The 14,999-nt window shown below is 38.5% G+C and overlaps 1 protein-coding gene across 2 annotated transcripts in view; it reads right to left on the bottom strand.

Annotated features, from left to right (window-relative positions):
- yjefn3 (YjeF N-terminal domain containing 3) overlaps positions 1–14,999 on the bottom strand; it is a 39,125-nt gene that overhangs the window by 5,443 nt on the left and 18,683 nt on the right. Inside the window, exons 1-3 of one of the 2 annotated variants that reach the window (XM_031890279.1) lie at positions 11,166–11,339; positions 8,875–8,983; positions 2,435–2,545 (exon numbers count right to left, since the gene is read on the bottom strand). In XM_031890279.1, coding sequence (XP_031746139.1) covers positions 2,435–2,545; positions 8,875–8,889 — 126 coding nt within the window. In that variant the 5' untranslated portion in view covers positions 8,890–8,983; positions 11,166–11,339. Of the gene's footprint in view, positions 1–2,434; positions 2,546–8,874; positions 8,984–11,165; positions 11,340–14,999 lie in introns of those variants that run through there. The other variant, XM_004911021.4, reaches the window with a different exon arrangement.

Raw genomic sequence — 14,999 nt, forward strand, 5'->3', positions numbered from 1 at the left:
CTTGCACCTCTGAAGTGAGCTCTGAGGCTGAGGTTGGGTTGGTTTCCAAGACTTGTAGGATGTTAAGATGTTTAAAACCAAAAAGCAAGTTCCTGTCCTCCCCACTTCTCTGTATAGGATCCCTGAAGTTGGCACACCCCCTATTGAAAATTCCAGAGGAAATCACCTAAGGGCAAATTATGGGTTGGTGGCACCTGCTGGAGTAACTAAGCATGGTTAATGCTTAGTAAAATGCTAAAGCAAAGTATTACATTTTATGATAATGAAATCATAGGACAATGAACATGCAGTGCTTCTTAGCCCAGCGCCTTCTGCTGACTGAAATGTGTGACTTAATCCCTCCTGCAATTCCCATTAATTTATATAGGAAACACTACACACCTCTGGTACTGGTGCATTTGCATGCCAAAAACAAGAGCATTTTATTAAGAATTAAAATATGAATTATTTTAGAAATCAAGAAATGTATTTTTGATACCTAAAATCAGTGTTTCCCCGCAGTTGGCAGAAACCTGTAATGTATAGCACTGATCATATGATTGCAGGGATATAAAAACTTAGTATGAAAAACCCAGGGTTAAAATCATATAAATCCCTAATAACACACACAGCATAAAATCTTTTGTACCCAAAATGGTGCTGGTCACATTGCTGACTCTCCTATTTTCTTCATTTCTTTTAAAGGGATCATAAAATGAGAACATTGGGCTCCCTTTCATGTTTTTCTTGCCATGTGATTGGCTTCCTTGTGGAGCAATATTTTCAGATGAGTTTGCCTTAGTATTTTACAAGGTCAAGACTTCTGTTAGTCAGACACTGCAAGGCTCATTTTTAAAGTCATTTGTTAGAAAAATTCCAGACACTGTCTGCATGACAGAGGGCACAGGAATGCTGTCTCTATGGACACATCCGCAAGGCGGAGTGACTGTTCTTCCTATCATTTTTCAACAACGAAAAATAAAAATAACTCACAAAGGGGGAAATGCAGTAGCAGCAGAAAGGCAACGGCAAAACATTGTCAGGGTCACATCAGGAACTATAGAAAGGGTCTATTATTTAGGGATACATTGCCTAAACAACAGCATTCCAAAAATATCTCCTGAGTAACCATGTGCAGGGCGACAATCCATAAATATACACAAGTATATACATTCTCAGTGGCAGCAATTTACATGTAGTTGAAGTGTTCTGAGGTTTATATATATATTGCTTTCTAAGAATAGGGGATCTTAACACAGATAAATTGCACTCACCTATCTGTTATTTATAAAGCACCGACATACTGAGTGCTGTTGCACAATGGGAAACCGGAAAATATTATAGACCTCTGCTGTGAATTTAAAAGGTCATTTATAGACTGTCCTTTACATAATACAGGAAAACAATTCTCTTTTCAGCTCATGTGCCCACTGGATGCTTTGGAAGAAAGCAAAGTAATTTATTTTTAATGGTTTTAAGTATTTATTAAGGTTACTTGAGGGATGTACAACCTGGAGGTCTCCAGCTGTTACTGAACTACTATTTCCAGCAAAATCTCTGTCTGAAGGAATGTACATTAGGCACCCCTGGGTTAGAATATGTGACATCTCATCTGAATAGTAAGCCCTGCTGAGTTACTATACACCTGCTCCAGGCTCCCCAGTTTGGCTTATTTTGAGAAATATGGAGAAAAACAGTGCAGAGGTGAGATGCAAGATATGAGAGCAAGCAGACTTTTACCTTCTTTAATTTAACTGGGGAATGTGAGAAAGACATTTCTACCAATATCATTAGTATCACAAAGATTATAGGAAATTTTTATATTCTTCAGCTCTAGATGTAGCAAAGGAGACGGAATAAAAAAAGTAAGGAAACAGGTAATAGGTTTTGATGATGAAATGAATAATGCAGTAATTTCAACCCAAAATTGTGTCATCATGCTCTTTACAGTGGATTTTCATGATCCCCTTCAAAAGGAAATTGTATTTAATATAATTCTAAAGTGGTGAATGGGTTGCAGAGCAGAGTCTGGGGCCCCAGGGAGAAAAGTTAAGAAACCCTGGAATAAGGGGAGAAAGTAAAGATCAGGGGACACATTCAACACGAGAAAAAAAGAATGACAAAAAAAGAGAAAATATGTAGAGAACAAAATAAGAGTTGATGACTGAGGCCAAAATGTTAATTCAGTCACAAAGGTCTGTTTTATTTGTACTAAACTGCAAAGTCTCTAGGTCCTCAGCCTCAGGTTTCAAATCCAATATTCACCAAGTTGTTTCCGTGAAGCTACCAACGGGCAATGTCTTTGCAGCTAACACTTAATTAATATACCTCAGATTTCCACAGTGACGGCTCACCCAAGGTATGTGTTAGAAACACCTGGCCTGTGGGTGGAATGTAGGCAGAAATTGAAAATCCTTTTGGGTACAAGCACTTAATTTGCTTTAATGTCACTTACATAAGATCGTAGGTTCCTGGCGCAAACCAAGCCAATAGCACCATTCTGTTCAGGTCCACAAATAATCAAGACAGTAGGCTGCTTTCTGGCCAGTGTCTTCAAAGGGTAAACCTATTATAAGAAAAAAATCTGTTATAGTGATATGATCACATAAAAATGTAGACTCATCCATGGAATAATCTCAAATAATAGGAATTAAATCAATAGAGAAAAAAAAGGGAACAAGAAAAAGATGTTTGTGCATTCTTCGTGGTTTAGAATCAATTTGACTATGGATAGTCTGGAATTAAAAATGAGAAGCAGTGATTACATAGAGTCATTGTGCTTATTTACTACTGGTCATAAAGAAATATTCTGAAGCATCTGCCTGCTCCATATGTCGCATACAATAAAGCAGGTTATTCCCTGCATTTCCACTAAGCAAAGCTTCAACATTATCATCATGATGTCGGAGCTTTCTGGATACTGGGTCTCTGTAAAACGCATCCTATACCTGTATTATATTTTGTTTGCAAATGCTCAGATGCAGACACAGCACTAAGGGTTTCAATAGACGCTAATGAATTTCATGCAACAAACGCATATCCGGTCCTCAATCCGACAGAAAGATCAAACCTACCCGATTGACATCTTCCTGATTTTTGACCAGATATTGGTCAGGTAGGCCCACCAGAGGGCCGGTTTATGGGCCGATAAACTGCCGACTCAAGTCATCGGCCGTATTTATCAGCCAGTGTATGGCCACCTTTAGATTAGATTAGTGCAGCCAGTTCCCATTAATGTTAGCTATGACATCCTAGCTTGGTTCTATTTTAAAAGCTGTTAGTTCTGAAGGCCAATATCAGACTGGGCAACTACGGGATAACTAGTCACCCCTATTGACCTAGCCTTACACAGCGTGTAAAGATTAACTTCTCAGGACCACAAGAGGAAAAAAAAAACAAAGTTCTAATTGGTACAAGAAGTATACTATTTCTAGCACCTGAAATAATAGGAGTTACTGTACAATTTGCTATTATGAATAGCTGCACCAAGTCAAAGAAAAAGTATACTTCTTTGTATCCAAGCCAGACCAAAACCAGAAGGTTTCTCTTTCAGTAAAAGATCTGCTAAATATATGTTTTTCTGTTCTGTAAAAGTAATGGAAGTAGTGCTTAATATGACAGCAGTGATATCACTATATCCGTGAGAATGTCATCCAGTCAGGCTCAAAGTGCATGAGAGAGAAATAGGATAACTATTTATAAATGTGTTTACAAAAAAGCACTTATAGTGTTTCATACCTCGATATGCCTGCACTTATCATAATATGTAATCAGTCAGTGGGTGGCTGTTACCTCAAAGATATTATGGAATATGTAATTGTCATTTATTTTGAAGAAGATTAGAAGAGAGGCTCACTGTATTGTGAGCATACGTATGTGTGGGTTAGAAATAAGTGCTCCTCTTTAGTACATGTGCAGAGATTCTGCATCACTGCTTACTCTCCTCAGCTTCCTAGACAAGGGAAGCACAACTTTACCTTAGGTATAATCAGTTGATTAACAATTTTCTCTTCTTTTGATAGCTTTCGCCAGTTTTTATAGCTTTTAATCCAAATCTAACATTTACATGGTGGCATTCTTGGTTTGACAGTCTCTAACATTCCTCCTGATACTGTACAGGACATATATCAACTAGTTTATTTGAGTCAACTAAAGCACACCCTAAATCTTCCCTTCTGTCTCTCACCTTCCCTTCTAACTTGAAACTCTACAAAGAAAGGCTGGTGCTTTTAGATATTTTTCTTTCAGTCCAACGGAAGGGTGCAGGGACTGATTTCTAATTTTTTTCAGCTAGCTGAAAAGCACAGTCTGAAAAGAGCCAGTGTTCCATTAGGATAATGCCACATGGGGCTGAAACAGCCTAAGCCTGACTGCACTCGAAGTCACTGTGTCAGGTTGGATGCCAGTAATGGAATGTATTTTGGTGCTGAAATGCATGAATATGCATTTTGATGCCAAAATCCACTCTCTGTGCCCTGTATCATAGGCCAATGTCTCTCTCTATGCTTACGTTATTTATGCAAGTTTGCACTCAACCAGAGTTTAACAAATTGTGTGCAGTCCTGTCCTTGCAGTGCCAATACCCAGGTTAGAAAAAAATCTCTCTGCTGGGTCCCATTACTCAAAAAATCTTTAGCTGCTATTAAGCTACAACTACCAGAATTCCAAATAGCTTTTAACAGCTGTGGGGCATACTGTACTTGTGACTGGCTTATTCTTCCTCCTGTGAATCTGTTTATAAATTATGTAAGGAAATTGTTATTTTTCCATTTCTCTGCTAGTGTAAAAGTGGGGGTGGAGCAGAATATGTTGGGCATGGGGCAGTGGCATCTGTTTGCAACATGTTTTTGTGCCTGTTGCCTAGTAGTCAATATGACCTCAGAGTGCTCTTGCACTTCTATACCTAGTCATCTTCTGACCCATAAGGACTTTCAAGCAACCTAATTTAAATGTGTGCTAACAGTTCTTTTTTCTATTACATATTGATAAGCATCACCCAAGATCCTGATGCACTCAATGTATGCTAAGCCTTGTAACAGATCAAGCCAAATAGGGTGGGAGCCTCCCAGGGGTAATAAGCAAAAGATGAAAAAAGGAAAAGACAACACAAACCCCTGGAGCTTCACCCAGACAAGGCAAGGCATAACGGATTAACTATGTAGTCCATGATTAACCATGTGTGGTTAACTGTAATCGTAGGTGTGTTTTAATCTGGGTGTAGCGCCTATAGTTCAGGAGTTTCTGTTCTCTTTTCCTTTTTATTGTATTTTCTATTATCACAAACCCCCTTATGCTTTTATTCAGAGAGAGAGAGAGAATATCTTAAATGCAATAAAGCCAAATGCATAGTACTTTACAATTTCATATTTTTAGAAATAAGAAAGCAAAGGAATGCCAGCTCAGAATACACAAAGTATAAGATGGGATAACTATTTCTAAATGTGCTACACCATAGCACTTAGGCACTAATGGAGGCCTTCCTTAAAGGCATCCATTACTTACAGCTACTGAGGATTTAAGGGTACTGTGTTTACATTATGCCCTTTAGCTTGGAAATGACACATTTCTGGCATGTTCCTCAGTTAGTACAATATGCTTATGTTTATAAGTTCCCTATTGAAAATTAAAATGTATTTTTTTTCTACTGCAGTCATTCAAATTTTCATTGATGTTTCGCTTTGCTGGCAATGATAACATACAAATAGAAGCTTTTAGTGCACAAAGTCCCACTAGAAAAATAAATGACTGCAATAAATGTACTTTCCTTTTAAAAAGGTTAGACATTTTTAAAGAAAACATAACTATTATACAGGAGATGCTTCTTTATAATGTACAACATTTAAACCATCAATATTGTATCATCCAGAAAGTATCAGAGCTTGGGGTGCTGTTCTCTTGCAGCTGAGAAATGCTACAGAAAAAGGCAAACTTTTGTATCTTCCCAAAATACCTGACCTTCATTTTCATGTGCTAGAAGAGCTAGAAGTCTTATTTACAAACACACTGCCTTGTGTAAAGAGCAATTAGAAGGAGCATATTGCCATATTTTTCCCACAATGTAACATTTTCCACAGAATTCCAGCATCACTGAAGATGAATGGAAAGCCTTCCACAATTTTGCTAATGCATCAAAAAATAAACCAAATGCATATTCATGTTTTTTGCAAATTGATTGCTGTTGGTGCTAAATGCAACTATATGGAAGTGCAAGGATTGTGCATAAATATGCAAGTAGTGTAACTGAATGAAAGTATGAATTCCATCAATATGCGACACATCCCCTCATACACTCTCTGTCCGTTACCCCATGCACTGATGGGTGAGAGAGTATACTCATTCGGCCCGTGTATGGCTTCTTTAAGTTTTCACAGAGGGCATGTAAACCAGAAGTGGTTGTATAACAAATAGTAAATATTTTATGGAACAAAAATAAATACTGTATGTCTATACCTTTTGTGTGCCAGGTTGTGTGCAGGATTGTATAGACAACATGGTTTGAAAAAACAGACAAAAATCTATCAAGTCCAACCTCCACTGCACATATATTCACATGCTTATACTGACCTATCTATAGCTTACCTGTATAAACCATATATACCAATATCAATACTAACTGTAGACTTTGGTATCACAATAGCCTTGGATATTATGCTTGTCCAAGAACTTATCCAAGCCCCTCTTAAAGGCATTAACAGAATCTGCCTTCCAACATCACTAGGAAGGGCCTTCCACAACCTCACTGCCCTCACCATGAAAAACCACCTACGCTGCTTCAAATGGAAGCTCCGTTCCTGTAATCTAAAACCTCTGGTGCGTTGGTCACTTGTATGGGGAAAAAGGAACATCCCCTACCTGCCTATAATCCCCTCTAATGTACTTGTACAGAGTAATCATGACCCCTTACTAGAGCCTTTTTTCCAGAGAAAACAACCCCAACCTTAACCTCATAGTTTAAATCTTCCATCATTACCAGGTTAGTTGCGTGTCTCTGCACTCTCTCACTGCACTGCATACTCAAGGTGAGGCCTTACCCGAGCTTATTAGCCACAAAATCCCCAGAAACATCTCAATTAAGGATACCACCAACACAGCACCATTTATTGTATAACTTGCATTTATATTATTACTATCCAAGTGCATGAACCTCATTTGCCAGTTTGCTGCTCAATTTAGTCAAATCTCTCTGAAAATTGTTCTGAATGAAATGTATAGTTTTACACAATTTAGTATCATCAACAAAAATACAGACAAAAATACAAAGGTTTTGGTGCTTTAATACTAGGTAAGGGCAATAGATGCTGTGATCTCAGACATAGGACCAGGATTCATGGAGGCAACCATATGTTATATATATTAATACAGACTGATACTATTGAGGACTCATTTACATCCACAAGTGCAGTGAGCAAAGTCCAATTTAAAGCAAAGTTGCCATGTTTTTTATTCAAAGTGCAATATTATTCACAGAGTTGCTAGGGGATAATATGCTTGTCGCAATAGTGCGGAAGTCCGTCTGGCATGTGTTGCGCCTATTAATGCTGGACAAGTAAAGAGGTGACAATAGTTCCAAGATTCCCCCCGTGCGCAGCAGCACCCGATTAGACACTGAGTGGTGTGGAGTGCAACTATATGGAGGTGCAATTGTGGGGAACTCAAGTGTACTTGCTGTCATAAATGAGTGGCAAAAAATATTTACACACATAAAAAATCATGTACTAAAACCATTTTGTTAACAAATAGCTTATTTGTTATCTGAATCTTATGACTCTGCAGTCCAGCATGGATGCCATCACTTCCACAAGTAATCTGATTTATATACATTACGCAGTGCAAAACCACTTTAAAAAAAAGAATATTATTGCTATGAAGATTTACATTCATCCAGCTCACAATATACAGTCCCCAGTAGAATTAGGTATAAAGCAACTGGACTTTTTGAGTATTTGGCAACATTTTAGTTGAACTGAAAAAGCTGCTCAGAAAACTAAGAAAGTCCATTTGCTTTAGACTAAAGAATAATATTCCTGCTATTTGACAGTATGCTAAGCCTGACAGGTTACACCTTTGGTTCCGGAGAGAGTAAAGGTATAGAGTGTGTTATAATTAAGCAGTTGCACAGGTATTGGAATTTACATTCAAAGACGATGAAAGTAACATAATCCTAAGACATTTAAGGGTTAGCCAAAAATGGTAGACTGAGGGCTCACATTGAGTATTAGTGTTAATATTACATAAGGATTGACTTTTCACTTCCCACACTAAGTACTGGAGATTAGCACTGTGATTATAAGCACTGAAGTCTGGCAATGAAAGTGAGTCGCATGATTAAAGCATTAACTTTTTGTAAGCAGTATTCATTGCATCATGTCTTTTCATGAAAGCCAGCCCAGGCACCTGGTTTCATGCATGGAAATGATCACTCTGTAAGAGATTGGGCAAGGCATTGACCGTGGAATCTGCTCATGTCTATCTGTAAAGCTTTGCTTCTATACATTTACCTAGTGCTGCATCTATTTATGTACATGTTTCTGAGCTGATATCAGACTGAAGATAACTATGTTTATAGTCAAAGGAAAGACATAACAGATGTGCAGCTGCTTACACTGGACATATTCATAACCATCAATTTTCCAGACAGATTCCTTACAGGTCACATGCTTACTCCACCTAAATTTTCATGTGGAACTAAAAACAAGAACATTAATTAATTTTTGTCCCCAGTTATAGTAACATGTCACTTCTATATTATATCTGCATTGCTTATCATGCACTAGTACAGAAAACCAAAGCTAGCCAAGTTGACATATTTATTGAAAAGGCCAACTACAGTTGTGAGGAGACTTCATGTAGCATAATGTGATTAATAATGCAACAATTATAGGGGCCAGTTTTTACCTTTGTGACTGCCATTGCACAGCTATGTCCAAGAATCTCCAGTAGTTGCTGCTTTCCAAATCGATAATCATCTAGTAAATCAGCCTCCAGTGCTTCAGCTTCCTGTTTACTAGAAAACATGGAAATACCAAATTAGTTCTCTAAATTTATAGTCTCTGTAGACTTTTTAATTTAATTCATATAATAGACTGAATTCTACCATTTGTGTATAATTGATACACATGGGCATTATGGAGGACAGCTGAGAATGAGAACAGAAACAGGAAACATCTAGTTGAATTTTCCTAACTAGAACAGTCAGTCCTTGATGATGTTAAGTTCTTGAAGTTCCTTAGGCTCCATGGAAAGGCAGGTAACTTGTCCTACAAGCAGCTTTTTACCACCACTTAAAGACTACTGCCTGTGTATACATTCTTATCTTGCCTCCTAGCAAAAATGCTTCTAGAAGGATGAGGATTTGTGTTAAAAAAATCTGAAGTCATACACCTAGACCAAAAACAAAACAAGGTAGCACTTTGTATTTCTTTCCTTGATCAGGTTTTGGCTCGGGTTAAACTTCATGAACTTGTGTCTTTTTTAACCTTACTTAGTAAGCTACTGTTTATGTAACTAATAGTTGAAGCTTTATTCAGAGAACAAAAAATCCTTGTATTATCCTGTTTCAATTGCTTCTCATTTAGAACTGTCATTTGCTAAGAAAATCCTATTGCAATAAGGCAATTCCAGAAACTTATCTGGTTAATACAAAATACACATTCACTTCATACACACACAGAGTGCACATTACTGCCAAGACTTAACTAAAGGAATCTGGAGAGGATAGAAGGTTTTCCGCTTTATAATTGGAGGAATGTGGTGACATGGAATCTCACTTTTCTTCACAGTGTTATTCTATTCAGAAATATGGGTTATAAACTGATTTCATCATTCTGTTAAAATGTACTTTGCTCTTCTGTTTTGCTTTAGTAGTAGGGCGCCTTGATGTCCAACCTGCAAGTTTCCAGCTTCAGTTCTACTCCAAATTGCTGTGGTTTTCACTGATGACTGCCAGCGCATTCACCCATATATAATAATGTCCCAAACCCAACCATTTTAGAACTTCACATGTATATGTATGGGATCTATAATCCAGAATGCTCGGGACCTGGGTTTTTCCAGATAAGGAATCTTTCCATAATTTAGATTTCGCCTCCAGTAAGGATTCATTATATTGTAGTTGGGATCAAGTACTAGGTACTGTTTTTTTAGTACACAGAAAAATGTATCCATTTCTAAAAATCTGAATTAGTTGATTAAAATGGAGTCTATGTGAGATAGCCTTCCTGTAATGCAGAGTTTTCTGTATAACAGGTTTCCGGGTAACAGATCCCATACCAGTACCAATATATGGTAAGTATAACTAAGAGGTAAGATTGCTGCACCGTACACTACTAGCACCAAGAATTGGGCAAATGACCACAGTGGGTGAAAACACTCATTTTAGAAGTGATATCACAAAAGCAAGTAACCTTTCAATTGTAAAATGCAGTTTAAAGGGGTTGTTCACCTTTAAATTAGCTTTTAGTATCATGTAGACAGCGATACTTGGAAACAGTTTCCAAATGGTCTTTATTTTTTATTTGTGGTTTTTTAATTATTAACTTTTTGATTGGCAACTATTCAGTTTGGAATTTCAGCAGCTATCTGGTTGCTAAGATCCACATTATCATAGCAACTGGGAGTGGTTTAAATGAGAACCTGGTATATAAATAAAAGAGGTCCTGAGTAGAAAGATTAGTGATAACAAATGACAATAGCAATACAAATGTAGCCTCTCAGAGCATTTGTTTATTAGCTGCTGGGGTCAGTGACCCCTATAAGAAAGCTTGAAGGAATCAGAAGAAGAAGAGAAATAATTCAAAAACTATAAACTATAAAAAATAAAGACTAATTGAAAAGTTCCTAAGAATTGGACGTTCTACAACACATTAAGAGTTAATTTGAAGGTAAACTACCCCTTTCAGCTAAACAGCTGCTAGATGTTAGTAGGCAGTAAATAAACCCAAATATCTAGGATAGTTGCCAATCACTAACAAATGACAGTCAGGGCAACCGTTTAGCCACTAATAAACCAAACATCTAAAATCTATAAAAATATAATAATTCAGGAATGTAGCAGTGAAAGCTAGGATGGGACAAACAGTATCCATTTCAGCCCATCACAAAATCCTTTGAGAATTCAATCCAGAACAAGAATAAAAAAAATTTACCGTTAGCTGTTAACAATTTTAAGCAAAGAATGGAAAAAATACCTGCTCGACTGGAGATGATCCCTGGAACAGCATGCTGTCTCTATTTAGAAGAGATATTTTAGCTTTGGATACCCCTCTAATCTGATACCTATGTCTTCTGAGTGAAGTTGATACTGACACATTCCTATAATTGATATGATTGTGCTGTGTCAGTCAAGCTGGGCTGGGACGATTATTCTGTACACTGTGGGTCTGTCTATATTTGAACTCAGTTTTACAAAAGGATTTTCTTTTCCCCAGTCCAGTGTGACTGACAGAACTGGCTCTCGATTCATACAATCTTCTCAATTATAGGAACATCATTATCACTTTAAAGGAATCTGGCAACGCAACGTTCCCTGGCAGAGAATGGTGTTATTTTTATGTAATGAAGAACCCTTTTCTGTTTCTTAAAGGTACAGCTCCTCTAATTTCAACAAAAATGTTTTTTACGATTTGCAATGTAAATAACAACTAAACAACAAGCAGTTTTAAAAATGTATCAAAATACCCAGACTAAGGGGGAGATTTACTAATCCACGAACGCTCCGAGCGTTCATTCAAACGCTCCGAGAGTATTTTCCGCAACTTTTTCGTCGCTTTCACAACTTTTTTCGTACTTTGCGACAAAATTTGTACAACAAAATCGTATTGTCGCGCAAAGTACGAAAGTTTCAGATTCATTAAAGCTTCGGTGTGGTGACTTTCCTTGGGCCAGGTTGGAGCTGCAGAGTGCCATTGAGCCCTATGGGAGACTTTCCTTGGGCCAGGTTGGAGCTGCAGAGTGCCATTGAGCCCTATGGGAGACTTTCCTTGGGCCAGGTTGGAGCTGCAGAGTGCCATTGAGTCCTATGGGAGGCTTCCAAAATCATGCACAGAAGGATCAAAGTCAGAAAGGTTTTCCTGCATTTTACGATTGTTCAGTATGAAAATTTTGTGACTTTCGGATCGCCAATATGATATTATCGTGACTAATACAATTTTATCGTAAGCATATTCATAATATTTGCGATCTTAAGAAATGATTGTATCCAATCTGAAATAAGTTCAGAATGAGGACTTTTCAGCTGAGTGGCTTGTAATGGTACTACCTGTGACTGGTAGACTCTCATTACAGGAAATAGGCCTTTGCTGCAAGAAGCAGGCATTTCACAAAGTGATGTGATGAACAGAGGCTGACTTTATTGAATAGCTTCTCACACGGATAGCAAGGTACAGCACAGGAGAACTGCTGGCCCAACATTTTCAGTATAATCAGTTATGCAAAATATAATAAACACTTTTCCAGAGGATCATCTTGCATCTTCACACACAATGTTCCCTCTTTAGAAGCCTCTAGTGCCACTGTTATGTGAAATTGCACTAGTAGAGGGTCATTAGCTGTGACTCCTCTCCCAATTAAACTGTTCCACTCTTCATGACATGTCCAGCATGCAGTGCATGAGTCTCTCCTGAGCTGTACTCACTAACCTACACTTAAACACTCCAATCCCTAACTGGCGCACAATTGCCCAGAACTTGATCTCAGATCACTAACTCCTCATTGGGGCTACAGGCTGCCCTTACTGAGCACAGCTTCCTGATACTGACCTCCTCACTCGCCAAGTCCTAGCAGGGTGCAGTCTCCCACCTTGTCTGGCTTTGCAGTCTGCCAGATGTTATCAGGCCAAAGAGGAAGTCTATAGCTCCTGAACTTCTTTATATAGGCCTATAAAGGGTTGGTGCCACCTGCTAACCTAACTGCATATTGCCTTATTAATTACATTTCAAATAAAATATATTTCACCTCCTCACAGGCTTCCCAACCTTTATACCTAATTGCAGTCTTTGTTGATGCTCTGGAAGAGCTGCTCATGCTCATCATCTGATTCTGTATATTATGCAAACCTGCTATGTCTAGGTCTGGCTAACTGTGGGACCTTAAAATTAGAACCTGACCCTGCACTGAAACTATGCTTACATGCTATTAAAAATGTATTCCACCTCATCCTCCTGCTTCTCTCCTCTACTCTAATTCCCTATTTTTCCCCCAAATAGGTTATTGCCTTCTTGTACGAGTTTAGCCAACATTCCTGAAGTTTAAAGTTTCCCTGAAACAGCATCTCTAAACAAAGGCCCACTGTCCATTTTGCTTTGCAAAGCAGGAGGTTTTGCTGGGATGGGAGGGCTATGTAATTGCTCATTTACACAATGTCACTTTTAGTTATACCAAATTATTCCCAGGCTCCACAAAGGAGAAATTGTGGTTGAATTTTCTAAACTGTCCAAACCTTTTACTCATCTCTGATCATAATCTTCAATACTGAAGTGTGGAACTAGGGGAGACAGTCCAATAAGATGGAGGAGTTTCTGTTTAAATACCATTGTTATGCCTCCAGCATTGTTTTATTGCACCACCTAGTGGTTTCTTATTGCTTAAATTGGGCTTGCCTTAAAAAATGTCCTTTTCAGCTTACCATACTTTACCATGAGGGAGCTTCTAGGGCTCTTTACTCAGGTATAGTAAAGCTTCCCACTGAATAAATACAGTGTTCTATGTGGCACTAATGTGGAAAATCTATTGGCAGTAAATTACTTACCTTCTCCTTTAACAGCATAAAATACATTCTGCATTAACCCTACTCCATCCAGCCCTGTGAAAGCATTGTTGGTAGGTATTATCTACCCCTAGCCCTTGGGTTATTTATACAAGCAGATATATTTCTTGTTCATGCCTTTATTCCAGTTTATGACTTATGTGCAGTCACCTCATGGTACTGCTATCAGTAATTTCCCAGGCATCTAGGCCCTAAGGTGGCCATACACAGGCTGATTGTAGCTGCCAAAATCGGTCCCTTAAACCGATTCGGCAGCTTATCGACCCATGTAGCTAGAATGTAAATTGCCGGTGGGATGGCATACGAGGCGCCGAAATCCCCGAAGTTTCCTCTCAAGGCAACTTCGGTAATTTCGGCAAATCACAGTGCCGCATATGCCATCCCACCGGCGATTTACATTTTAGCTGGTGGGATGGCATTTCAGGGAGATCAGTCGTCCGCAAGGAGGGAGATTTGTCACCTTCATTAGAAAAACTGTAATAACACATAAAACAACACCCCAAAACCTCCAGAAATGTGTTCAAATTCTTGTTCCATTGGCCCCCAACATTTCATGGCACAATGTGACACCCAAGCACTGGCCCTGACATGCCAAGCATACTATATACAGTGTGAGACAGTGATTATTAGCCCCTCAGCACACTATAAACTGTGAAGGACAGTGCATACCCTGACGTTACATAGTTACATAGGGTTGAAAAAAGATCAGAGTCCATCAAGTTCAACCCATCCAAGTAAACCCAGCACACACAACCCACACCTACCAATCTATACACTCACATACATAAACTATAAATACAACCACTAATACTAACTGGAGATATTAGTATCACAATAGCCTTGGATATTCTAATTGTTCAAGAACTCATCTAGGCCCCTCTTAAAGGCATTAACAGAATCTGCCATTACCACATCACTAGGAAGGGCATTCCTCAACCTCACTGCCCTCACCGTGAAAAACCACATACGCTGCTTCAAATGGAAGCTCTGTTCCTCTAATCTATAGGGGTGACCTCTGGTGCGTTGATTGTTATGGGAAAAAAGAACATCCCCTACCTGCCTATAATCCCCTCTAATGTACTTGTACAGAGTAATCATGTCCCCTCGCAAGCGCCTCTTTTCCAGAGAAAACAACCCCAACCTTGACAGTCTAACCTCATAGTTTAAATCTTCCATCCCCTTAACCAGTTTAGTTGCAGTCTCTGCACTCTCTCCAGCTCATTTATATCCTTCTTAAGGACTGGAGCCCAAAACTGCA

This window comes from Xenopus tropicalis, chromosome 1, assembly GCF_000004195.4.
Source record: "Xenopus tropicalis strain Nigerian chromosome 1, UCB_Xtro_10.0, whole genome shotgun sequence".
NCBI lineage: Eukaryota > Metazoa > Chordata > Amphibia > Anura > Pipidae > Xenopus > Xenopus tropicalis.